Genomic DNA, 25,399 nt, shown 5'->3' with positions numbered 1-25,399 from the left:
AGAGAGAAATGAATAGTCTCAGCCGCACCAGCACGTTTCAGTAAAAAAGTGAAGAAAAAAAATGAAGAAAATAATAGCAAGGCAGCTGTTTCGGCAGTGTCGGGCGCCCGCTCCCTTTGCCTCCGCCCGGGTCACAGAATTAGATGACTGACCTTCTCTGATGAATGGTTCAAGGTGCAGAAGGGCGGAAGGATGGAGTCTGCAGGCTCCCTTTACGAATGGATCTCTCCGGGGGGTTTTCCCCCCCTTGTCTCGATACGGATCGCAACATTGCGTCTCTTTTTTTTGCTGCAACATGAAGACTGGTACAGAGAGGTGATAGAATCATGACCGTAAAAAACCAAATAAAGAAAGTCGAAAGGGGAGTCGGATGATACGAGGTCCTCTACAGTAGGGGTCTGCACTGAAAAAAGAAAAGTCGGCGATCGGCCAGCAGCATCCTTTGGCGAAGGCTACACAGTTACTCCCGCATATTGAAGCCAGCCGGCATCTTTCTTCCCGATGACCCGAATCAGCTTGGCGGTATTAGAGACGGCAATTTCTTTGTCTTTTTTTCTTTCTCCTCATTGTCTCTCCTTCCTATCTTTTTTTTTTCTTCTTTTCTTCTCACCCAACACCCCGTTTATGGTCATGTTTCCACAGCTTTTGAGAAGGGGGATGCGGAGTATGGGGTGTGTAAATGTGGCAAACCCAAATCGTGGGTTGCAATAATTACAGTAGTATACCTATAACACCCCCATTTCCCGGACACCAGAACCTTTTTCTTGTTGCCTTCGCCCCCTTTCCTTTTTGGGCCGTCGGGATCATGCCGTGGACTGACATTCTCAACACATGAAAATGCCCTCCTGACTGGCCGCCGATCCTCGCTTCTTTCTCCCCGCTACTCATCCACCAGTTGAACATTTGCAAACCACAGCCACTTACTCTTATATATGTATGTACAAAAAAAAACACACACACATTTTCCCCCCTCCACCCATTTCCAATGCGCGCACTCGCGTGGGTTGTGTATCCAGAACGATCTGCAACCCGCCGCGGGGCCAATGCTGACCGGAGATCTGGCCCGAGGTTCCTGTTTTTTTTTTTTTTTTTTTTTTTTTTTGTGGTTATTAAACAGGAAGTTTTTTTTTTATAAAAAAATAAAAATAGGAAGAGAAAGAGGGATAATGTGTGGCTGGCAATCGATCTTGTGTGTCGCCTCCCCTCCCGGATTAGCTTGGTACCGAAAACGAAGGTTTTTCTTCTTGCTTCTTCTTTCTTCAACAAGTTCGCTGGACTCCAGCTTTTGCAACTTCTGCACAAGTGCAAAGATCCCCAACCGTAGAAAGACACGGGAAACCGGTAAACAACAAAAAAGGATGAATATTATTTTCTTTTTGGGGGGTATGATCCCCCACAGGAGAAGGCCCGAGAATGCACATCCATACCATACAGTGTTTTATCGGTATTCTTTTTTTTTCATATTTCTTTTTACTTTTCTTTTTTTTAACTCATCGTGCGGCTGACAGAACCAGCATGGTAATAGGGGCCATGAATTGTTTACCTCTTTCGTACTGGCTGTTTTCAAAACCCCCCTCGCCTACCGCTCCTTGGTTTTGTTTTATAATACACACACAAAATGGCCATCCCGTCGTCGATCAATGCAACAATGGTCGAATATGCAAGAAGCAGTTCCGGATCTACTTTTACTGGGATGTTTCTACTACGGAGCATAATAATATCCTGTACTTAGCGCCCTGTGTGTTTTGTCGGGTCTCGGATCCCCTTCCAAGCGCTAGTAGAAGAAAAAGAAAAAAGAAAAAGAAAAATCCTAGTCGTCACAGGGGAGGGGAAAAAAAACATTAAATGCTACGTTGCCTGGTCCAGACAAAAACACTGCCCTGCACAGTGAAAAAGGGGGAAGTTGAATGGTAGTGAAAGAACAGGGTTAGGTGTTGTTTGCTGGGCGGCTAACGACGAAAGTTGTCTGTCGTAGCGTCCGTCGCAAGCGCGCCTGTGTTGCAGCCCTATAATAAGTAACAGGCGCCAGTAGCTCACACACCCACACACCCATCCCAATCGGGTATAGACTTACACGAACGGGTGAAATACCGCAAAGAAAAAAATCCCCTCACCTTCCCATCCCCAATTGCCAGCCAAGGCAGACAACCTAAGTTCCAGTCCTCTGAAAACAAAAAAAAAAAAAAAAAAAAAAGATCAGGGAAGGTCGTGGGAGGTTTTTTTTTTCCCCAAGTACTTTCCCGTATGTGGCTAGGCCCCTGGTTCTCGTCCCTTGTACATACATTTCTTTGTACCGCTTGCTTTTGACATCGAACGTTTGCAACAGCCAAACTCCGTCCCTCCCGCCCCTCCATCTTTTCTCCTTCCGCTCCATCGCACGTCCCCCCTCCTTCCTTTCCTTACCGTCATGACAAATAGCATCATGGGCTGCCGCCACTGCCCGGCAGATGTGGAACCGTTTACCACCCACGGTCCGGTTCAAGTCCCTGATCTATCATCCTTTCCAGCTGACTGGTGGACTGCATGGCCAAGGGTCTATCTGTCTTGAACAACCCCCGCATGCATCAAGCATGCGCTAGCCTAGGCCGTCATGTTGTCTTTTCGGGAAGAGACCCCCCTGGTCGTCTTGATTATTGTAGCGCCCTATACCTTGGTGTACCATAGGCCTTGTTCCGTCTCTCACACGGTTGGCCATCTTGATTCCAAGCTTCCAAGCGGAAAGGATAGTTGTCGGCTTCTGAATCCTACACCGCTGCCGGCCAAAAATAATGACCGGTCTATTCGAGGCCCAGTACTTGAGATGTTAGATCGAGATATAGACTGTAATAGCATTTAGCGCAGACTCACTCGAGTGTCTTCACTGTTAGTCGTCCGTGTATAGTGAAAAGAAAGCCGCCTTGTTCTCTTGAAGTATGCAGCTTGATGTGAAATTATGATCTTGTTCGCCTCCACCTGTCTGCCATGATGATCTTGACCATGAAAACAAGATATTCTACATAAATGAATATGATTATATGGAGTTATTTTGGAGACACAGGGTGATGTTACAGTTTTGATTTAGTTTTCCCGAGAATCTTGCTTGTGGGATCGTACTTTTCTTTTTACGCCTGGCTTAGGCAAAGCCAGTATCATGTCGCCGTCTTGATCGTCGAGAGCGAACAACCAAGAAAAAAAACAAGGTTGGTTTACTTGCGCTGTCCACCGTAAACCTGGCGAATCCATAATAAAAAGAAAGAAAAAACCTCCAGAGACTGGCATTGTGGTGACTCGAGGACCATCAGAGATAGCGTGGCTGATCCAGATGCGCAGCTGCTTGCTTGAATCGGTAATTTTGAATGTCCTCGCGACTTTCTATTTTCCAGTATCTCTCTCGACTCCGTATCTTACAGGCCAGTTGCCCGGGGTAGCTTCAAGATGAGTTGCACGTCTTGGTCTTGAGGGTCGCGCCACAAGAACATTTCACATTCATTCATTTTCTCGTTGACGCATGGATCCAGTATAATCTGCCGTTGGCGAGGTCCTCCGCTCTGTTTCTGGAGCGGAAGACTGGTGGTACTGTACGTTTCTTGGCGAAGGCTCTTCTGAAAGTAAAGATGAGACCGAGTGAGGCGCGTTGCGAGGTGGCGCGGGCGCATGCTGTTGCTGTTGCTCTTGATGATATTGGTGCTGGTGTTGTTGTTGCTGTCGTGACAAGTCACCGGGTAAATTAACTTCCCTCGCCGTGGCAGGCGCTGAAGAGTACGCGGGCGAATGTGATCGGAAGCCGCCTCCTAAGTGCTCCTGTCTCCCGCCCCCGTTTCCGACTCGTCTGTAAAGAGATATGTCACTTCTTTGTCTGACATGCCCTGGGCCTCGGCGTCGACCTGGAGGAGGATTCGCCAAACTCGAGCTTGGCGCGCCGTGTTGAAATGAGGGCGGCGATGGGATTCTTGGTTGCGTGCCAGGCGGCGGTGCGGCTGGCTGAGGTCCGGTTGCTTTTCGCTTCCGTGGCGATTCTCCTACTAGTGAAAATCTTTCTTTGGTAGAGGAGAAAGACACCCGTTAGCCCCCGCACACACAGCACCACAAATTTTCAACCGCGCGTTCTAGTTTTGGACGAACCGGAGGGCGTCGCAGGCTGCTTGGACCCGCTTCCAGATACGTGGCTGGTGGGTGGTTCCCAGTGAAGGAATGAAATAGATGGAGAGGCTTGAGAATGGCCGGCCTGAGCTTGAGACTGAACCGTCGGTCCGCTGGGAAGAGAGCTGTGAGGTGCGCTAGACCCGCCTTGAATGCTTGTGTTGATGTTGGGCAGGCCTGAACTGCCTGATGCTGGACCGCGGCCTCCTGGCAGGCTATAGTGCCGTGGCCTGTGCGGTGACCCTGGTGGTTGGCTCGAGTAAGCGCTCTGAGGCCCTGGTGCCGAGCCTGGAGTCGGGGGCACGCCTGACTGTGGCTGATAGACGACAAAGGCTTGTGGCTGCGAGTCTCGTCTGTGTTCTGGTGAAATAGGACCAGATGTGGATGACAGCAGTTGAGGCTGGTGGGGTTGCGCCTGCGCCTGCATTTGGGAGTACATGTACTGCTGGGCCCAGTCGAGAGCGGCCTGGGGCAATGTGCTGCCGCCCATCCCTGCAAAGACCACAGGCACCATTGGAGGAGGAATCCCTCCTTGCAACGAAGTCCTCAGGATCTCGTGTTCTGTCCTCCTTTGCTCCAAGCGTAGGGTTTCCTGGCGCGTTCTCTCCTCCTCCTGCCTTCTCTTCTCCTCCTCAGCCTTAGCCAGCAGCCAGGCTCTCATGGACTCGTCAGGCCCCTGCTGCCATTGTGGAGGAGCAGGCAGTTGTCCCAATAGCTGGGTTTGCGAGTGTGGTTGGGACTGAAGAGCGGGGGGTTGGCCAAGCTGGGGACCAGCCGGCGGCGGAGGTTGTGGTGCAGCAGTACTCTGCGTAGGTGGCGGCTGGGCTAGCGTCATGGCCGCCGGAGGAGGCAAGCCACGATGATGTCCCGACATGGGCTGACGGGCTGGGCTAGAAGGTCGATGTATCGAGGCGGGCCGCGGCAGGCGATCTTCTTGATATATCAAGGGAGGTGAGGGTCGAGATGTGCTTGGCGGCGTGGGGAGGTCATGGACGGACTGGTAGCCGTGATGCGCTGGCTGTTTGACGGTAAGCATCCTCATATGCGCAAGTTGAAATATGCAACGAGGAAAAGTTGGACTGCGGTGATGATGATGACTTGAGTGATCTAACCCAAGATGTGCATGGACGAGGGTACTATGAAAGACTTCCTCTTGTCGCAAGGGGGGAACACAAAGGGATGTGGATGCAAGGAGAGCGGGATTATGAATCAGGGTGCTGGGTTGCGTGAATGGGGGTTGTCAGGCAAAATTAGGCAATAGTCCAATATATACAAGTGTATGCAAGATAGAGAGAGCGTGAAATCCGAATCATCCAACTGTCGGCCGTGTTTTGTCTTGTCTTTCAGCCTTCAGGGAAGGGGACGGAGAGGGGTGAGAAAGAGTGAATACAGGATGTTGATGATGGCACTCTCAAAAGGCCATGAACACTGATATGTACAGAGTATGGAAATTTTATGCAGGAACGGAACCAGGCAGATACCGTGTACATAAAGTACCCTAACCTACCTATCTACCTTAGCTGCCTTGCGGTACTTTTAGGTCAGGTTCAGGTAGGTAGGGTAGCAAGCAGATGCAATGCCCGCCCAGTTCAGTGCAGCAGTACCCTGCGAAGGTTTTGCACACAAGCATTTGCATGCCCAAATAGGCAAGGAGGACGATGAGCGCGGAAGGGGGGGTGTGTGTGTGTGTGGGTGTGGGTGGTGTGTGATTCTCGGAGCAGGAGCTTGGAAGCTCTAGGATAAGCATAAGGATGGGATGACCTAGGGAGGAGGTGCCTTACCTTACCTACGTATGCAGGTAGGCAGGGAGGTAGGGTAGACATGGTCAAAACAGGGGTGGAAAAGACGAGACGATACACACTCATAGGGAGGAGACAAAAAAAAAAAAAAAAAAAAAAAGCCAAAGAGACAGAAGACGAAGAAAACGGAAATAACCTTTTTTCAGTCCGACAGAGCTGGTGGTGGCGGCCAGCTCGGGTTCTTCGAGGTAGATGCGATGAAAACAGGCGGGGTGTGCAAAGTCTCCCGTTGGACCAACCATTGCCCACCTAATTCAGGGTGACTTTTAAGCGTCGTGCTAGATATGTAAGTGCAGTGCCATTCATCATAGGCTCACGGGCATACGTTCCTGATTCCTGGCAGAAACCCTGTTCGACTTTTGCCGGGTGAGCACACACAAGCAGGAAGGACCAGAGGCGACAACCGGTCCGGAACCAGACCTCTTTCCCACAGATAGAGGTGATTGAGGTTGATGTTGTACTAGAGGTTTGAAGGTAGTGGTGTCGTCCGGACTATGGTGTGGTTTTCTTCTTTCTTCTTCCTGATTATCTTTGAATCCAGCTCCCCAGGGACAACCCCAGAATGGAGGCTTGGTTGGTTGCGCGGGAGCAAAGACCGATCAATCAATGTGGTCCGGCCGAATGAACTTGACTGAGGGACTGATATTTTCGGAGACGGCTCCCCTTTTGGCCTTGTTTTTTGGACGAGCCTTACGGTTCCGTTGATTTGTTGCTACTCCTCCGGATGCTGCTCCAATCCGAAAGGGTGAATCAAGAAGCAAAAAATCCTATTCCTTGCTACTTTGTTTGGCTCGGAAAGTCCCAGACAGTAACAAGAGCAAAAAAAGAAACAAGAAAGAGAATGAATAAGCAAAGTAAAGAATAAAATAAGAAATAAACAAAAATAACCTAGAAAAAAATAATAACAAACAACAGAATGACAGCTAAGAAAGAAACAAGAATTGTGCGGCGGTAAACGACAGGAGTGGAGAAGTGGGTGCGCCTTGTTATTTCAAGCACGTTTCAATCTCGACGAGGAGGGACATCCCAGGGATTATAACTAAGGCCCGAGCCACAGTATGTTGACCTATGTGCTGAATATGAAGGTCCCCAAAACAAAGTAGAAACCGAAAAGAAAAGAGGGGGTAAACAAGAAGAGTGAGCAAACAAATAAATATTTAAAAAAAAAAAAAATACCCAGCCAGCCGCCCGGCCCGGCTATCTGGCTTGATGGAGCTGAGGTCGAGACAAGTAGGTAAGTTTGAGGTCGTTGAGAAACAGCAAAGTCGAGGGGTCGATGGCGTCGTTGGAACCAGTGCGAGTCGACCACCTTTTGCCCGTCAGGTCAGATCGGGTACCTGGGTGGGTGCGTGGGTGTGGGTTGGGGAGGAGAAGGAAGGTACGTGGTGGTAGGTAAGGTGTGCGTGAGTTGAGGTCGTGCAAGACGAAAAGAACCTGAGTGGAACCTTTTTGTGGCTGTTTGTTATGAGGGTAAAGGGTGAGGGGAGCCACATCAGGAAGGGGCAAGAACGGCAACGTTAGCCTCAACCTGGCTCTTACCTAAGTAGGCAGGCAAGCAGGCGACCCATACGTTACCCACCAGCCCTGCCTGTTGTTGTAGTCTACCTAGGTAAGGTACCTAACTGTATTTGATGGAGAAGCAAACGGGGAAGAAAAGAAACGGCAAGGAGAGAGAAAGAAAGAGAGAAAGAGAGCGAGACAGAAAGACCGGCAGACACCGTGACGCCCTGCTCAAAGGCCAATTAAGGATAAGCAAGGTAGCGACAGCAGTTGGAATTGTCCAAACGCAGGTGGGCAGGCGTCGATGCAATTAGCAAGGAGGTTGTAGGTGGGCAGCAAGGTGTGCAGGTAAGGTACGGAGTACCTAAGGTAAGGTAATTAAGGTACTTTGCAAGGTACTATGTATAATGTGAGGTAATCTGTAGCCCAGCAAGCCGGGTGTACCCAGCATGGTGGTAATGTGATTTTTACTTGCTGCCTTTTTCATTTTCATCCGGCTAGCCTGTATTGAAGGTAATGACTGGTCCAAACAAATGCTATGGACTGCAATTATTACCACATCTCTAACCGTATGCCACCCGTCCAGCCGCGCTTGTTGCCCTGAGTGCATTACGGTCGCGAGTTGAGACGGGGTTTGCGAGCGGGTCGAGGGAAAGCACGTTCCCGTACATACAGCCGTCCCAAGCTCGGCCAACTGTCAAAAGAATGAACGAATAAAATCGAGAGGAAAAAAAAAAAAAAGAAGAAAAAAAGGATGAGGCCAGTCGAAATTGCAAGCACAGGTCATCGAATGAGCAGTTCACCCACACAGGCAGCCCAGACAGCCTAGACATGGATAAGAGTCAAACATCAAAAAAGGACTTGCTGCGTATTGTCAGCACAGTGCCACAGCTCTGGCGAGATTTCCGAGGGTACAATTGTATGCATCGTCTGCGGGCTTCGAGACCTAGTCGATGTAAAAAGTGGGCAAGCAGGGTCAAAACCCTGGGCAATGGGCCAGCCAGGTTCAGAAAATTCCGTCGAGCAGAGGGGAGGGCGTGTAAGTAAGGCGGGCGGGCCAGAATGGAAGAAAGTAAGTTTGGTGGGTTTTACATATATACGGTGTGCTATCGGCTACGAGCATGCCTACAATTTACTACTTTTCTAGAGGCTAATTACTTTATGTCTACTGTACAGCACATAATCCCGCTTTCATGGGAGACAACAAGGAAGAAAAAAAAACAGCAACAACAGTTTTTAACCGTAGCGGCAGTCGCCGTTTTTCAAGCGCCGTTGGCCAAGAAGAATGGATTGACTCAGTTGCAGATTCATCCATGAGGGAAGGGCTGAACCGAGTACTCCGTAGGGCATCTGTTTTGCCGGTTGGGGGGTTTTCCTCATGCATGTCGCGCTAAATAAGGAGGAAAAAAAAAGAGAAAAAAAAAAACATCCTCGCAATCATCCGAGACCAGATCGGGAAGTGTTTGTCATTTTTATTTTATTTTTATTATCATGGTTGTTAGAGTAGATTCATATTTATTTTCTCCCTCCCAGCGTCTATCGCTTGGCCAAGGTGGAGATTTAACATGCACAATGTGGCAGTACAGGCGTAGTAGCCGTGCCTCCTTTGGTATTTGACGCGAACTAACTTCCGAATGGGGCAAGTCCATTCTCTGGGATTCGGCGAGTTCTTCGATTGACCTACCTGGCCTGGGTACCGGTGAGTTCATCATGCTGCCCCTCCCGGATTCCTCCTCCGTGGTCTGAATTTCGGGTTTGAAAGTGGGTCTCCAGTTTTCCTCATTCCTTCTCTCTGTTTTTTTTTTCCCTCTCTCATCATCCCAGCAAGGTAAGGTATCCATGGTGGGTCGCCTGTGCTTTTTCTCCAGTTGGTCGACATGTGTGTGAGAGAAATTTTTACTTTACCTTACCGTAGTTGGTATCTTCGCCGGTTGATGACCTTACTAATTCCGATTCTGATGTGTTTCCAAAACCAAAATCCAGCAGTTTATTTACTCTTCTTGTACTAGTCTAGTCTAGATCGCAAAAAACTGACCAACTACCACGATGAGGGGTTAATAGGTACTCATCATATAATAGTACATATGTAAACAGTAATAAATAAATGGACCTTGGTTAGATGCGGGAGGGCGGGATCTCGAGAAATACGACGCCCCGCCGCCCTACCTGGGCTGCAGATCTACAACATCGTACCCAAGAAAACGATGAAACGGGCAAGTCGTTTGGACATGCTTTGTTTGTTTTTGTTTTTGTTTTTGTCTGTACATACCTACAGTATACATATATACACGTCCTTTTTACGTGTTAAAGGATGTGGCGCAGTTTTGTCTTGGTTGAGTTGCATTGCATATTGGGGCTGCATGTATTTATTTTTATTTCTAGTCAGGTTTTTGCTTTTTTATTTCTCTTCACTTACGGAATACCATGTAATCAAAATACTGCGCGCGCTTTGAACTCGTTCCCATTTCTCCTTTGGCGGAACATAACGTCTTGTAGTGCAACATGTCTAGCCACTATCAACCAAAGTCAGTGAAAAAAAAGATGCCGAGGTAGGGGGAGGGTGTGCAAATAGGTACCTAGGTAGGTCGTAGTACGTACCTAGCACACGATAGACATGTATCACGGACGGGATATACCATGAGCAGGAAACTTTGCTTGCATTTGGAGTAACGTCAAAATTCACCACCGCGGTATGTGCCTGTCCACAAGATGGACCAAAGGAAAAATCGCGATTAGATACTTCAATGGATCAATCAATCGATTGGGTTTTTGTTTTCTGTACTTGAGTGTAACCTAAGATCCCTTTTGACTCTGAGTTGGGAAGAAGCTGACCAACTTGGAAAATGTTGGAAACCGTCAGGTTGGTCTGCAAATAAGATCATAGCACGAGTGTGACATTTGCAACTATTTCCCACCTCATCATCAACACAAATGTATAAAAGGAAACGAGGAGATGAAGCCGAATCCGGTGAGGATAGAGAAACATTCGATTCTGATTTCTTCTGATCAGCACATGCGGCCTGTCAGTCATGCAGCAGAGCGCATCCAACAGAGAAAGACAAGACTGCACCAGACCAGAACAAGCCACAAATATGAGACTTGCACATCGTGTTTTCTAAGGAACATGCTGCCACGAGAGCGAAAAAAAAACAAAAAAACACAAGACACAGTACAGAGTTGGATTGGCGTTTGCAGCGTCGTATAATGCCAAGCGCCTACGTTCCAATAAGAACCATGGTTTTCCTTTTTCAAAACCAGGATATGGCGTGAGGCGGGCTGACAGGGATATCAAATGTTACGGTATGCCGTAGGTGTTTCATCAGTTCTGGAATCGGAAATAAAAAGAAGGGGGAACGAGAGTGTACACAGTAAATAGACTGTTACTGTATCAAATGAACAGAGAGAGGGAGGGAAAGAAAAAAGCGACCGAACGGATGCTATTTCCGTCCCAGGAAAACGCCCGATGGTTCGTGCGTAGCATTCTGCGGGCCTTTTCACCCCTCTATTTTTTTTTTATTTTTTTTTGTTGTCTTGTCGATTCTTCCGCGGCGCACTTCCCTGTAGGTGTGGCTGATGAACGGTTAGGGGAGGAAATCGTGAGCACTATGTAATGCCCGTGCGCTTCCAACGGTTGTAACGACATCGGAGGAAAAAAAAGAAAAAAAAGAAAAAAAAAAGAGATAAAATCAAAATGAGCTATACTACTCGTGATTCAAAGCTTCTTCTGATATATAAGAGATTGATAATCTATATGTAATCCGTTCACTGGTTAGTATCTTTTCTGGGTCCTACTCCAACGTGAGCTCAAACTTTGGACGAAAGCAACGATCAAAGCATTCAACGTGCACATCATGGCCTACTCGAGTCAGGGCAGAGCGAGTACGGCCGTTTCTTAGGTGGACAGGGGAAAGAGGGGCGGAAAAAATAGAAAAAGAAGAGAAAGTACTTCGTAATACAATACCAAGTAGGTAGGTAGGTAGTTTGGTAGTAATCGCTCAACGGGGGGGGTAGGTAATCAGGCCCTACTACGAAGTAACTAACGTACAAGAGTAAATTTACCCGCCGAAATTTCCGACACAGGTAAGCAAGGTAAGGTAACCCCCAGGAACCTGGGAAACTAGCCGTTATTGGGATAGCTATTGTACCTCTCTCGCACAGCTCACTGCTTGCAGACCAGTGGAGACATTGACTGACTAGGTAGATACTACCACCGTGATGGACGACTTGCGAAGAACGAATTAGTAGCTAAACAATCTTGAAGACTGCAGAGAAACAAAAAGGGCCCTACTTTTTATGTCAGGAGTATGCATGGGAATATTCCCGATACTACCTATCGTATCTATGTATGTGTATAGGCCCTACTCGGCCCTTTATCTTTATCTCGGTATGGCCAAGGTCCGAGCTCAGGGGTGCAAATGGAAACATATCTAGATATAAACAAATCCCATTTGCAACAACGGCACCCCCAGAACATCCTGATGCTGCCTGCCGCCCGCGTCTACCTGCCTTGTTGCTACTGCAACTCTGTATGCACATACGGATACAGACGCAAGTGTGGGTCCGTCCTTTGATTTTATTTCTGTCTTGTTCTTTTTCTTTTTCTTTTATTCTCTTTTTGTTTTCTTCTTTTCTGCCTGCCCGTTTTTCTCCTCACACCCCAGTACCATAAATCGTCCAAGTCTGGTCGAACCATCGCTATGAATTAAACCTCCCCGCTCAAGCGGGCAAACATGAACAGGGAGCCGTTTTTTTTCTTCTCTCTTTCTTCTTATTCTTTTTTGGATTCTTAGTCATAGTAGAAGCAGACAAAGAAAAAATAATAGAAGGTCGAGAAATCCCGCGAATCGGATTTGATCAGCAAACTTTTTGCCCTTTATCGTCGTTTTGCGTTTCTGGTAAGGGGTGGGCCGTGACCCGCGGCCTTTTACAGCCGGGGACCACACGTTGTTTACCAGACGCGTCCTCTTTTCATGACCCGCCAAGGAACACACACGAGTTTGCCAAATTTCAATACGAGACAGAGAGGAGAAACCCCTCTCCCAGCCCAATCTACCACTAGTACGTCGTTCAATGGCTGAACAGATTCTACCTACCAAACCAAAGTCTTGGAGTACGCCGAGGGTGGCTGTCTGTTCGGGTATGATGACACGATCGACCAGAACCGAGTCCGTGGCAGTGATTTTCCAGCGTCGTTCAACCATAGCAAACATGTAACATGGATACAAGCATATGTTTCTTCTTTTCTTTTTTTTTTTTAAAGAAAAAAAAAAGAAAAAAGAAAAAAAAAAAGCCATTAAAAACTGCATGATTGTTTTTCATTCCTCGCGTTCTCTAAATTTAAATCCGAGTCTCATGCTAATCCTGACACCACCCAAAGTAAAGTTTTCATGAATGTACAATGCAGCAGAAAAAGAATTTTGTGCGGGTAAAGCAGGCAGATGGTGTAAAAATGGGGATAATTTAGAGGGGGTATATATATGTTTCTGTGTCTATCAAAGACGAAAAGGCCTCAGGCCGACATGTCTGTTATGAGTCGCAGATCTGTGTATGTCTCGCATTTGTGAAGCTGCTGTGTTTGAATCTTCCCCAACTGTTACTCCTCCGTATGTTAATGTTCATATGGTTCATCAATGGTCAGCAGGGTAGGTGCCGATTTTCTCCCTGCTGCCGCCAGAACTCAAAGACGCAATGCTGTGACTCCTGCTGTTAGCTTCCAGCCTCCCTGAACCCATGGACGACTGACTTTCATAATGTTGTGCGTCAGTAGAGCCGGCACGATGGGGCGCGTTCTTCTTTTGTAGGACTTTGGGCGTCTTCTCGGCCACCATGACATTAGTGTCAAGTTTGGATGTCTCTGCGCTTCCCCGGTTTTTGGTCAGCTTCCGCGGCTGACGCCTGGCCGAGCTCGCGTTGGACTCTGAAGCGATGCTGCCCTCAGCTAACCGCGGTGAATCGCTCCCAGGCGAAAGAAATCCGGATGTTGGCGAGACGAAATTTTCCACGCTGTTCGGTCGAGGCGAGACTCTGGCCGATGTACTCTCTCTCGACGGGGGATCAGAGGCTGACCCATTTGTCCCGTAGCGCTGGAAAGAGGGTGGTGCATTTGAGCTTGTCGACGGTGAAGACGTCTGCTCGCTGGCATGCTCGGTAGGCTAGAGAAGGGGGGTAATTTCATGGTTAGTAAGGGCCATTCAATGTAAAGATCATTTTGAAACAGATGACATGAATAAGATACATACGTTGACACCAACGACGTAAGCGTCCAGTTTCTTTCGTAAAACGTCGCAGCGCACCGGCTTAGCCAGATAGTCGTTCATGCCCGCGGCCAAACACCTCTCTCGGTCTCCAGCAACGGCCGACGCAGTCATCGCTATGATGAGTATGCTGCGCACCTCCTCAACAGGATCCTCGCGGATGAGTTTCGAAGCAGAGTAGCCATCGAGAACCGGCATCTGCACATCCATCAGGCAAATGTGATAGGGTACGCCCTCGGCAGCCTTCTTGCGTAGTGCCTCGACCGCCAGCTGCCCATTTTCGTACGCATCCACCGTTGTGTAGCCCAGTCGATGGGCGTATTGGATAGCGATGCGAGAGTTGATGGCGTTGTCCTCGGCGATGCAAATACGGATCATCTCTCGAGGAATCTGCGAAAGGTCTACTACACTAGGCAATGCCCTCGCAGGTTCCGGATTCTCCTCGTGGTAATATTGATGATAGTGTTGATGGCGGTGATGATGCTGGAGTTCTGCCCGCATTTGGGCTGTCTCTGGAGATGTCACCATTTGCTTGATCTGCTGGGCCTCGCCTGCTTTGATCTCGGGTCTTGCCTTGTCGAATTTGACGGTGAACATGGCAGTTGTCCCGACGCCATCAGCGCTATCGAGGGTGATCTTGCCCTTCATCATGGTCTCAACTAGAGACTTGCAGATGCTTAAACCAAGACCACTGCCACCGTACTTGCGCGCTGTGCTGGGGTCCGCCTGACTGAACGGTTGGAAGAGTTTGGCGAGCTGTGCTGGCGGAATTCCAATGCCAGTATCCTTGACCCAGAACGACAGCGTGGCACTATCTTCAGTTTCCGAGTCGACCCGCGCCCCTATCGTGATTGAGCCGCGATCGGTGAACTTGAGGCTGTTGCCTATGAGATTTCCGAGTACCTGGTGGAGGCGGATGGGGTCCCCATAGATGAGAAGCTGAGGCAGGTTTATCTCCTTAATGATCTGCACATTGTTCCTTCTCGTCTTTTCCTGATTGCTGTATGATACAGCTCGGACGACTTCGCGCACCATCTCCTCGGGGTTGAAGGCAATGATGTATAGCTTCATCTTGTCGGCTTCCATCCTGGAAAAGTCAAGAATATCGTTGATAACCGTCAGGAGGAGATCGGCCGAGACGCGGATGCTGTCTGCCATCTCAAGCTGCTCCTTGTTAAAGAGGCTATCGCGCAGAAGCTCCGAGTTTCCAATGACGCCGTTGAGGGGGGTTCGCAACTCATGTGAGACGTTCGCGAGGAATATAGACTTGGCCTTGGCCGCCTCCTCGGCAAGCTTGACATTTTGCCTGGCCTTTGCTTCGGCATCCTTTGCCTTCTTCTCGGCCTCGATTGCGTGCTCGAGGGCCTGCTTCTGCATCTGGACCATTGACACGTTCTCGGCAGAAACTTTCTCGACTGCTTTCATGGTGAGTGCGTTCGAGTAGCTGATGCCCACCTGGTTGACAAGAAGCTGAAGCACATCCCTGTACCGATGTGAGAGCGAGTTTGGCGTACCCTCAATGTACAAAACTCCCAACAAGGGTTTGTCGCCGTGACAAATTGGCATTGCTATGACGGCCTTACCGGCCGGGTTGCGCTGCAGCCAGGTGGCGCTCACATTGCTGAACCTATCGTCAGTCAAGATGTTGGGAACGAAGACCGCCTCACGGAACCGTGTAGTATACAACACCACGTTCTCAGCGACAACAGACGCATTTGTAAGGGGAATCCGCGGGCTATGTGCCTCAGCGCCCTTCTCTGGGTTACCGCTTGCTGCTACACACCACTCGGGTGCCGCCTCGGCTCTTGGGATATCCGTGCCCTGTTCCTGGACAACCATGGCAGCTAGTGTAGCCGAGGTGCCGCAGGTACTCAATATGACGTCGCACATGGTCTTGAGAAGCTCGTCGACATTGAGCACCGACGATATGATTTGTGAAGACTGTAATATGGCGTGCAAGTCGACTACATCTAATGATGGGAGGCCGCTATCCAGCTCAACGGTGGTCATCGACTTCCTCCAGGCGCCGACTTTATCGTTGCTGGAATCCGTCATGGCCACGCCTCGTTCCGTCAGCTGCTGCGCAGCGCCATCATCCCCGAGGACGTTGTAGTGTTTACTTTGTGCTTCTGCGTCGCCTTCTGTCTGCGTTCCGGCGTTAACGAGCCGGGGGTTGACGGTGGGTCCACGCATGAGGAGGCTGTGCTCCGACTCAATGTACTCGGCAACACCGGCAGCGCCCATCTGTCGATAAGAAGATAGTGCGTCTCTCAGAGCTGCCCATGCAGATCGCCTCGCCGAAAGCCTGATAAAGGTGCCCGCCATGAGATAATTTCCCAGCGCCTCCTCGAAAACAAAATCGTGTTCCGCGGCGTGGTCCAATGCCTCCTCGTATCGTTGCAGGGCAATGCCGTGTGCGTTGGTCAGCTCGGCAATCTGGGCTTCGAGAAGCTTGGACCAACAGTAGTAGCTGACTTTGTCCAGCACCTGCCAGTCCACAATTTGCTTGTGAAGTTTCTCGAGCTCTCGGATCGTGTCTTGAACAGTGGTGCTGTCCGGGGCTGTCCGCTGACCGGTACGGGGATCCTGTCGCTGACGCAGGACCAATCCAGCGATGGCCAAGCCGTAGAAGAGCATGGCAAACCGCGTGTTCCTGGCCGACCAGATCAGCGCAGAATTTTCGACGCAAAACTTCCCCACCTCTGCGGCCCGCTCATAGTGCCCATAGAGAAACAGGGGAGCCATTTCAAGTGACTCGTAAAAAATCAAGGCTCGGTTGGTGTTTTCCATGGCCTGTTCCAGCCAAATCTTGTAGGCAGGAGCATGATGCTGATCATCCGACATGACATCCAATGCTTCCCTCACCCGCGTCTTCCCCTGGAGTGCTCTGCTCACCTGCCTCACAGCGATGAGCATGGTGCCACCGCGCGAATCGAGCTGCCAATTTGGTATCTCCTCGCAGCTGTAATTGCAGATGCTTTCGAGGTCGATGCAGTGCTCACTGGCAAAGAACCTGACTTGGGCATACAAACCAAATCCAAGGATTGCCGAGATACGATCTCCGGCGGATGCGGCATAATTCAGCGAGGATTCCAGTTGTTCTGCAGTCAATCCAACAGACTGAATCACGTGTCCCACAAAGCTTGCTTGAATCATGTAGCCCCGTGCCATTGAGAAGCTATCGCGTGTAGAGTTCAGCAACGCGAAAGCGTACTCCCCCAAGTCCCTCGCAAGGACGAGCCTGTTGAACCGCGCGAGGGCTATCATGGAGACTTGAACGAAGGCCATGGGGGACTGAGGTATCGCACCCGTGGTGAGATGCATCTCGAGCATGTAAAGAGACAGTTGATAGAAGCAAAGCCAGTCACTCCACCAGGCGGCACTGATCGCTTCTGCCAGCACTGCACCAATCGAGTCGGCTCTCGCCTCATCATGGGTTGCCCGAGGCTGAAGTACGTCGTTGAACTCCATGCTCTGTATTTTGGCCGACAGTCTCTCAAACTCTTCATCACATTGCTCAACTGTCCGGTCCTCCCTGCAGTCAACGCCCATAGTGCGTAGGCAATCCTTTAGACACGCGAGTGCCTTTGTCGAATTGCCACTCTGGGCATATACGCGAGACCGGAGTACCCAAGCAGGAGCCTTGTCGAAGGCAGATGTTGCGCAGTCGAATATAGTGTCAAGAACACCACTGGCGAGTTGCAGCTGTCCCATAAAGAGGTAGCATTCGGCTGCCGCCAGGTATAGTCGCATGGTCTCATCATAAGACACATCCTCATTTGTTTCGTTCCAGGGATCCGTCTGCAACAGTGCCACTGCGCCGCTGAAGTACTTGGCAGCAGTAGGCCTTGCGCCCCTGGCCGTGGACACCTCCGCACACTCGTACAAAAGCGATCTATAAGCCATCCTGTCCTTGACTTGTGCTCTGATGATCCCCAGAGCTTCGCAGATATGCGACGCTGTGTTCTCCTTGGTGTGGCTATCCCTTGCGCAATATTTCATAAGAGTCTGGGCGACAATGAAATGCATCTTGCGGATATCGCATGAGTTTATCTTGGCTGCGGCTTGGATATAACGATCATGCGCGAAGCGGAAGCGGTCATCACGATCACCTTGAACCACAATGTAAGCTTGCACAGCAGACTCGAGGCCTGCGACTGCCTCATCTTGAGAATAACCTGTTGGCTTGTGGCCACTATGCCAATCCTTGCCATCGTCATCAAACTCGCCACTCAGCAAGTGGCATATAAATTCGAACGAGAAGCTCGTCCCGAGAAGTGCGGCCCACGAGAGGATAGCTCGTGATGCCGCTGGAAGCTCGTCAAGTCGTCGAGTGATGAAATCAGTGTTGAGAACATCATAGTTTTGCTCTCCCTCAAACTCTTTGAAGAGGCGGTCGAGGTCAAACTTCCATTTGTTTTCTCGATAGTCGTGCCATACACACTTTTTGCGGTGGCATGCACTGAGCATTTCTCTCATATAGAAGGGATTACCCGCTGTCTTCGATTGGATGACCAATACAAGAGGTGATATCTCCTCGGGTGGGCGGCGTAGTGTGGCCGCAACATACTTGGCTATGTCGTCCTCGACAAGTGGTGAAAGTGGGATTCTTGTGATCGTTAGTCCTGTCGATTTTATGGGATCTTCGAGATCTGGTGGCGTCAAGATCTTTTGCATCTTGGCCGCCGTCATCTCTTCAGGTCGGTACGTGATGAGGATCAGCATGTTTAGGCGCGCAGAAATGACCTGTGATATCAGATCCATGGACTCATCATCGGCAAAGTGTAGGTCTTCCAGACAGAAACAAATAAACTTGTAGTGTGTAAAGGTCCTGAGGATATCGAGGTACGAGTTCATCAGCCTGATCGACTTTGTTGAGGTACCAGCACGTAAAAAGTCGTGTGAGCTTTGCGTCGAGGGGCGCACGTTTCTTGCCGAGGAACTAGAAGACCCCGGTGATGAGCCACGACGTTTAGGACCGGCACGAGACACGAGCTTCCCGTGAGCTGGGGCCGGGGCACCGTTAACAATTGGGATAGTTCGCAGAATAACAGGCTCGACGGTACCGAGGAGGAATTCGGGAAGGTCAAGCAGTTTATGTAGGGACTTCCACGTAGGAAACACTTGTTGCTTCAAAGCCTGGTGGAGTGGCGTGGTGGTGTCACTCTCTCCTCCCCAGACTTGTCTGAAGAGCGAAGACAGAAGCTTGAGAAGAGGCCCAAAGGGGTCCTTCCTCGCGGTATCAAATTTGGCCTTGGCGGCGTATCCCTTGCGCCTCATCTCGGGCCAGACGGCTTCCAGCAGGCAGCTTTTCCCAAGACCGCCGGCACCCTCGATTAAAACGATTTCGCAGTGTCCTCTACGTCGAAGCTTTGCCGAACCCAACTGTCTTCCAAGGCTGACAGAGTCGATCGCACTGCTATGCCGATATGAGAGATCCCTCTCGGCACTGACTACAGTATCTGCGAGACTTCTAGTGTCGAACGACACCGATTGGTGCCTGTCCCAGGGCCTTGTCGACGCACGAGCGCTATAGAAGCTAGGGTTGGCCGAGGGCAGCGTGTCCGGGGAGAAGAGGGGGTTTCCATCATAGCTCTGGTTTGGCTGGTAAAAATTCCTAAACCTGAGGTCTGTTGAGAGTGTGTTTGTGAAAGACCCACTGTGTCTCGTTGTGTTGCCATCCGCGGAACTCGCTCCGTCGCTAGAAATCTCGGCGTAAATGGTGGCACCATCGGGGAACTCGTTGGACAAGTTCGAGCCGTCAGAGAATCTGTTAGGGTTGGCTCTTAAGTTCAAGGCATGGCCCTTAGCTGCACGCTCTATGATCTTGCCCAGTCGTCTCTTTTCCTCTTCCCTACCAACCATTATTGGCGGGAGCAGGAAAAATGACGACACGTCTCTCTCCGCGACCTGCCACTCCTTGAGTGCTAGCCAGTTTCCATCTATGAGGAATTGCTTTACTTTCTCCAGATCGTAACGTAGCCCACTGGCAGAGGAGTAGCGGTCATGAATATCCTTTTCAGTGCACTTGGCTACGATACGGCCAATGGCTTCCGGAATATCCATCCGCTCAGAAGACACGTTGACGACTCTTCGGTTAAGCACCATCTGGACTACGTCCAAGGGCGTTGCGCCAACGAAGACAGGCTGTTGCGTCAAAAGCATCCAAAATAGGATGCCCAGCGAGTATATGTCGGTGCGTGTATCCGGCTCGACTGGCATCCTGCCTGTCTGCTCTGGGCTTATGAAGAGAAGCTTGTTTTTGGCACCCGTCTCTTTGGACAGTGCGGACCAGCCGGTGCTCGTCAACCCACGTTCGAAGGACCTAACACCCGAACCCAGCGACGCAAGCCTGACCTTTTTACTGTCCAAATTAAAGTGAAATGCGTCCCCTCTTATCTCTCCGTGTATGATTCCCTGTCCATGGTGTAGCAGTTCCAAGCACTCAGTCGCACCAATCGCGAAATCGAGAAAGTTGGGTAACGATATAGGGTCTTCGAGCCTAAAATCCGACTTCTTGATAATCTCAAGACCTTCCCCTGTCTTCCGAGCTTTGAAAAAGGCCGGGCCCAGATCAAGTACTTTGGGTAAGTAGTTCTCGCCCGAGTGACTGTAAATGGTCACGGCGACAGAGCCACGATCACCTGGCAGCCTTGCCAATCTAATAAGCTCCAGGGGCTTCGCAATATGATCGCAGTGCCGGTCGCTGCCAGCAATCAAGTTCTTGGCAATATGAAAGGCCCTTTCCTCACGGAGCACATGGAAAGACACCCGAGCCACGACGGGCTCTTCGATAAGGGGCGCTTCGGTTGCATGTGTCTGGGATGAGGGTGACGTGGAGGCGGCGGAGCATTCGCTGCAGCTTTCGCAATGAACGGGGAACAGGCCGTTGCTGCTGTGTGTATCGGACAAGCCAGGAGGGCGGACGGGGCTCGACTTCGTCAGCGAGGTAGGACTAGTCGCGCTCGATAGGGAGGAAGATGTGATTGGTGGTGAAGACGCTGAAACAGGTGTATGGTGCGCTGTCGGCGACTGGAAGGCGACATGGGCAGGAACGAAGCGGGTTCCGCTGACGTGCCTGAAATTCCGAGAGGTTAGAATCCCTATCATACAGAGCGAATCCCCCCAAGGTTTTTGTTGCCAACCCGTCCGGCACTCACCAAGTGTCATAGCTTGTGTGGTATATGGGACTGTCCTCATCCCAGATGTAGCCTGAGATCTGTTTCAATCGATCTATAATGCGCACCGGCGGCTCAAACTCGTCCAGCGCGATGGCGATGCCTTCCATCGTAAAGGGAGGACGAGAAGATGCCGACCTAGAGCGAGCTTGACTTTTTTTTTTTATTCCCCACTTCAGTATGTACCTGATAAGTCCCTTCAAGCAGCTTCGAGATCGACAATCTGTGTTACAACCTTAGTGAGAGACATGTTCGGGCCCATCAATCGGAGCTTAGCGGCGGCAGCAGCAGCAGCCGTCTGCTCTGGGGCTGTTTGTTGTTCGAGATGATGGTTTGTCGGATGGCGTCGTATCGAGTGTGCCGTCGGAGAATTGAGTGGCCTGCGTGCGTCGATCACTTCTGGGAGCTATCCTGCCCAGCTGCGCTACCAGGTACGCACCCAATCGAACTGGGTCTGTAAACTGCTAGTTCTAGCTGCGGGTCGTCGGGTTCGCAAGCAAAATCAAGGTGAGGGCGAGGGCGGCTCTACCTGGTTGCCAGCTGTTTCCGGTCGTCTTTGTAGCCGGCAAGGTGATTTGCGGTAGACACAGAGAAAGAGCTTTCACTTGGACTTTCAGGGTCGAGGCGTGTTTGGCAGGACCGTGTCGTGGCAAGGGGAACTGGATAATGTGTCGCTAACCAAATGATTGACCAAGGCTGTGCAGCGTAGTGCTTGAATCATTCGAGGTTGAGACCCTTGGCGGTGACGGCGTCAACGTAGTAATAGTGAAGTAGTCTGCGAGGTTAGGAACGACGGCGGGGAACGGAGGACCGGCTATTCCCGTCGGTGAATTTCTTTTGGGTTGTATCTTGCATGTGCCTGCGTTTTTGTTACTATTACAAAATGCAGTCCGAGGATTCCGGCCCTGGTGCCGCTCGTTAAGAATCCGACTACCTGCTCACAAGTCTTGTCTTTGGCCTAGATCTATGAATCTTCATTTCTTAACGAGGCCATGCTTTGGCCGTTGGAATAAGTGGGAAGGGAAGCATGGGACAAGGTCGAATAAACTTGGACGGCCGGCCACTGAAAAATGGGGCACAGCTTCTGCGCGACCAATCAATAATGATTCTCCTGCCGTGCTCTTCCGGGAATGGAATCTACGTTGAACTATCGACTGATCATTACCCTGTTTATGCCTCCACCACTACACCTAAAGCTAGGAATTGCGTTGCGGGCACCATTGGTTTAAAAATGGTTCATTCATGGTAAGGATAGGGTACGGAAGAAACCTTGGAGGGTGTCATTTCGTACCTATCTACGCCCAAATTCTCCATCTCTAACTGGTTGGAAGCCAAGCCGACGACGCAAGCACTTTCAGATTGTGGCTTTTTTGGTATCTGCAAGCATGTATTTACCTACCTACGCAGACGATACAGTCACAGCATCGAGTTCTGTGCCTGGCAATTGGGCTCGTTGTTGCGTGCGATTGAATCACAATGTTAGGGACCGAATGGACATGATTTTTCCAGATCTCAATAAAAATAAAATACATTAATTAGATACGTATTTCTTTTTTTCTTTCTTTTTTTCCATGTCATGTTGTGCACTTTCCCCCTGTCAAGTCTTATTTTAATCAACATGATTGCGTCTGCAGCTCCGGTTGTTTCACTGTAGTTGGCCTGTCGACTAAATCCAGCGACCTCATGCTGCTAGCATTCTTGTGCGAAACAGTCAAAAGTTTTCCGTGGAACAATGAGTTGAAGCAGAAACAGGGCAGGTTAACCCAACCCTGTTTACCCCGCCTTGGCATCCAGACATCAAGGATGTGGTTTGGCATTGTAGCGCAGGTACCCAACAGTTTTAATTAGTTACTAGCTGATGCCTTGAGTTTCTCTATGTAGACCGGTATATTTTTAGGTTGTAGTGCTCCTTACAGTAAGCTAGCTCTACTTTTGGCGCAGTATGCTTGGCCTCGGGGAAAAGAGCGAGAGAAAAAAAGAAAAAAAAAAAGAAAGCGCCACTGGTTTCACCGAGTGTGACGTGACAACATTACTCTTCTGGTTCAGTAAAATTTATCTCTAAGCTGGTAGGCAGAAGCTACCTCTATCGACCATGTATTGACCCCCAAAGCAACTATACACCTGCAACGAAAGCTTCTAAAAATATATACGAGATTGCTCTTATCGAAGTGGCACACCGTTGGCCTCAGGGCGGAAACCTTGCTGAGCAAGCCTCCTTTCATTATTTTGACGGCTGTTGACGAAGTCTGGGTAGTTGAGGGTGAGCTCCACGGCACCAGTAACGATATGGTCGGCGGCTTCGACGCCAAGCATGAACGAGTGGTCCTGGTTGCCGACCTCGTACCTCCAGCTGCCGAAACGTCCACGAGAGTAGATATCCATGTCCTGCAGCTTCGGGAGCAACTCCTTGAGCACGCCTTCCCTCTCCAGTGTCGGCGTGGGGTAGCCATGATCAAACTTGCGGTGATACGTTGAAACAATCTCATCGTCGGCCTTGATCATCTCCGTGTTGACAAGACCCTGTATGCAGTCCCTCAAAAGGTTCTCCTCGTCAACGGGCTTCATGGTTGACTGTGACACCTCGAGCATGATAGACCAGTAAGGACCTCCCTTGGCCTCGCTTGACGAGGGCTTAGAACCGTCCCCTAGTTGCAATGTCGGCAACTTCTTTTCGGCATCGGGTTGGTTGTACGGCGAGTAGTTTGAAAAGACAGTAGCCCTGTAGAATGGGCAGTTGTCCTCAGGAAAGTAAAGCCAGCACTTGTCCCCGATACGTTCAGGACGCTCACCACGGAGTCCAACTCCAATCACGTGAGTGGATGAGTAGAATAGACCTTTTGAAAGCGAGACAAGGTCTTGGCGGCCCAACTTCTCAACCAGGTGGTCAACAGGCATGGTTGATATGAGCTTGCCATAGCCAATGGTGGTACCGTCGGCCATCGTGACGACCTTGTTCTCAGCGTCAACTTTGCTAACTTCGCCCTTCTTGCCGAAGCGCTTCTTCTCATCGGGCAACGTGTCGGCAACAGCAATCCAGATACCTCCCGTGCCGTCCCTAGCTGGGAAGCGGAAAGTAGCGTTGGGACCCCAGTTGCCAGCGACCTTGCCGAGAATGACGTTCTTGGTCACCAACTTGACATCTGGTGCAGCCACCCGCTCACCGAGCCATTGACATTGCATCTAAAGTTTCGATCCACGTGTAAGTAGGCTGTCAAACCCCCGGATTTTATCCTCCAAGCTGAAAAGAAAAAGCCAAGTCTGCTTTATATGCAGGTACTTACCTTAGTCGTCGGTACAGCCCAGACCTTGTAGTTGTATGGACGCATGAAAATGTCGGCCACACCTTCGCCAGTCATGCGCATGATCCACTCGTCAAAGTCCTTTGGCTTGGTGTTGGCAACACGCACCTCAAGGGCTGCGTCAATCATGCCTTCTATACATTTGACTTGGTCCTCCTTGGGCAACATCGAGATGTTGTTCTGGAAGGGGTACGGAACCCACAAGTTCTTGTACCGCACGTATGAGATGCGCTGGTGAGTGAACCAGTCGTCCTCCTTGGGAAGAGCCTCGTCAAGGCAGTCATCAAAGTACTTGTAGTGAGAGAAAATAACATGTCCTCCCACATCGTAGAGCTAAATATATGTTAGCTGGTTTCCTTGCGCCGTCCAGGAGGATACCAGACTGTTTAAAGGGCCGGAAGCTCTTACAAAGCCTTCTGGCGTAACGTCAGTGGACGCAAGACCGCCGGCCTTTTCGCTGGAGTCCAGAATCAGCCATGACGGGCCGTTCTACACGACATGGTTAGCTTTTTTTTGTTTTTTTGTTTTTGGCGTATCGTGGCCGAAAGCTTGGATTGTGCTTTGCTCACAAGGTGATGCAAACGCTTGGCAGCGCCCAAGCCCGTTGGACCTGCACCGATGATGAGTACGTCGATGTTGCTATAGTTCCTAGTCAGCTTTAAGGCTCGCAGGATTCTTAATGCGTGACCCAGTTGTAAAGTTTACGAATGCACTCACATGTCTGCAACCATATTGTTAACAATCAATCGCTCCTTTGAAGGTTTTTTTTAAGAAATGGGATGGATGCCGGAGAAGTGACTAGTTCCTGCTACTGGAGGGACACAGATGGCAGCTTTTTAGATATGACAAGCCAAGGAGCGTCTGGAAGTTGTCTTGGTCGTCGGGATCCCCGTAGTATAGTACTGGTCATGGAGAGGTATCTTGTAGATCTTTAGCAGTGGCGGTGGACAGGCGGCGGCGCACATCTGTCAGGAACGGGCAGGAGGCGCATGGAGGCACCAGGGGCGTTCTCTACCATACTAGGTAAAGTCTCCTTACCTAGGAAGGTGCTCGCTACGTCAGGGGGATTTTTCCAGGGAGGAGACCCTGTCGATTGTGCCCTCATGGAACGGACCCTGTCATGAAAATCACGGTTCAGTCCCCACGCATGTTACATTTTGGAATATTAGTCTAAACTACCTCTATAGGAATTAAATTGCGAAGACCAAGCTGTGATGGGGACGAAATTGCTATCACAGTTGATTTCCAAG

The 25,399-nt window shown here is 50.1% G+C and overlaps 3 protein-coding genes across 3 annotated transcripts; all 3 read right to left on the bottom strand.

The window, feature by feature from the left end:
• Positions 1 to 3,002: 3,002 nt before the first annotated feature.
• Positions 3,003 to 5,161, bottom strand: PgNI_05762 (uncharacterized protein; the record flags this gene model as incomplete). Its single annotated transcript, XM_031125793.1, has 2 exons — positions 3,003 to 4,016; positions 4,102 to 5,161. 2 exons carry the CDS (start codon positions 5,159 to 5,161, stop codon positions 3,466 to 3,468), a joined length of 1,611 nt encoding a protein of 536 aa, XP_030982310.1. The 3' UTR covers positions 3,003 to 3,465.
• A 7,884-nt stretch (positions 5,162 to 13,045) lies between these two features.
• On the bottom strand, positions 13,046 to 21,819 carry PgNI_05761 (uncharacterized protein; the record flags this gene model as incomplete). Its single annotated transcript, XM_031125792.1, has 3 exons — positions 20,833 to 21,819; positions 13,658 to 20,750; positions 13,046 to 13,570 (listed from the first exon to the last, which is right to left on the bottom strand). The coding sequence occupies exons 1-3, from the start codon at positions 20,958 to 20,960 to the stop codon at positions 13,046 to 13,048; spliced, it is 7,746 nt and encodes a 2,581-aa protein (XP_030982944.1). The 5' UTR covers positions 20,961 to 21,819.
• Positions 21,820 to 22,888: 1,069 nt separating this feature from the next.
• On the bottom strand, positions 22,889 to 25,104 carry PgNI_05760 (uncharacterized protein). Its single transcript, XM_031125791.1, has 5 exons — positions 24,867 to 25,104; positions 24,719 to 24,788; positions 24,558 to 24,638; positions 24,132 to 24,482; positions 22,889 to 24,030 (listed from the first exon to the last, which is right to left on the bottom strand). Exons 1-5 carry the CDS (start codon positions 24,878 to 24,880, stop codon positions 23,011 to 23,013), a joined length of 1,536 nt encoding a protein of 511 aa, XP_030982945.1. The 5' UTR covers positions 24,881 to 25,104; the 3' UTR covers positions 22,889 to 23,010.
• Between the last annotated feature and the right edge of the window lie 295 nt (positions 25,105 to 25,399).

The sequence above is a fragment of the Pyricularia grisea genome, chromosome I (genome assembly GCF_004355905.1).
Source record: "Pyricularia grisea strain NI907 chromosome I, whole genome shotgun sequence".
Lineage (NCBI taxonomy): Eukaryota > Fungi > Ascomycota > Sordariomycetes > Magnaporthales > Pyriculariaceae > Pyricularia > Pyricularia grisea.
Note: the sequence above shows the minus strand (reverse complement) of the source record. Positions and strands in the feature narration are given on the sequence as shown.

Bases quoted from the DNA above. Each gene is read 5' to 3' on its own strand.
- PgNI_05760 (XM_031125791.1), bottom strand. The intron at 24,639-24,718 runs GTGAGCAAAGCA...CATGTCGTGTAG, and splicing joins CCAAGCGTTTGCATCACCTT to AACGGCCCGTCATGGCTGAT. The intron at 24,031-24,131 runs GTAAGTACCTGC...TCGAAACTTTAG, and splicing joins GGGCTGTACCGACGACTAAG to ATGCAATGTCAATGGCTCGG.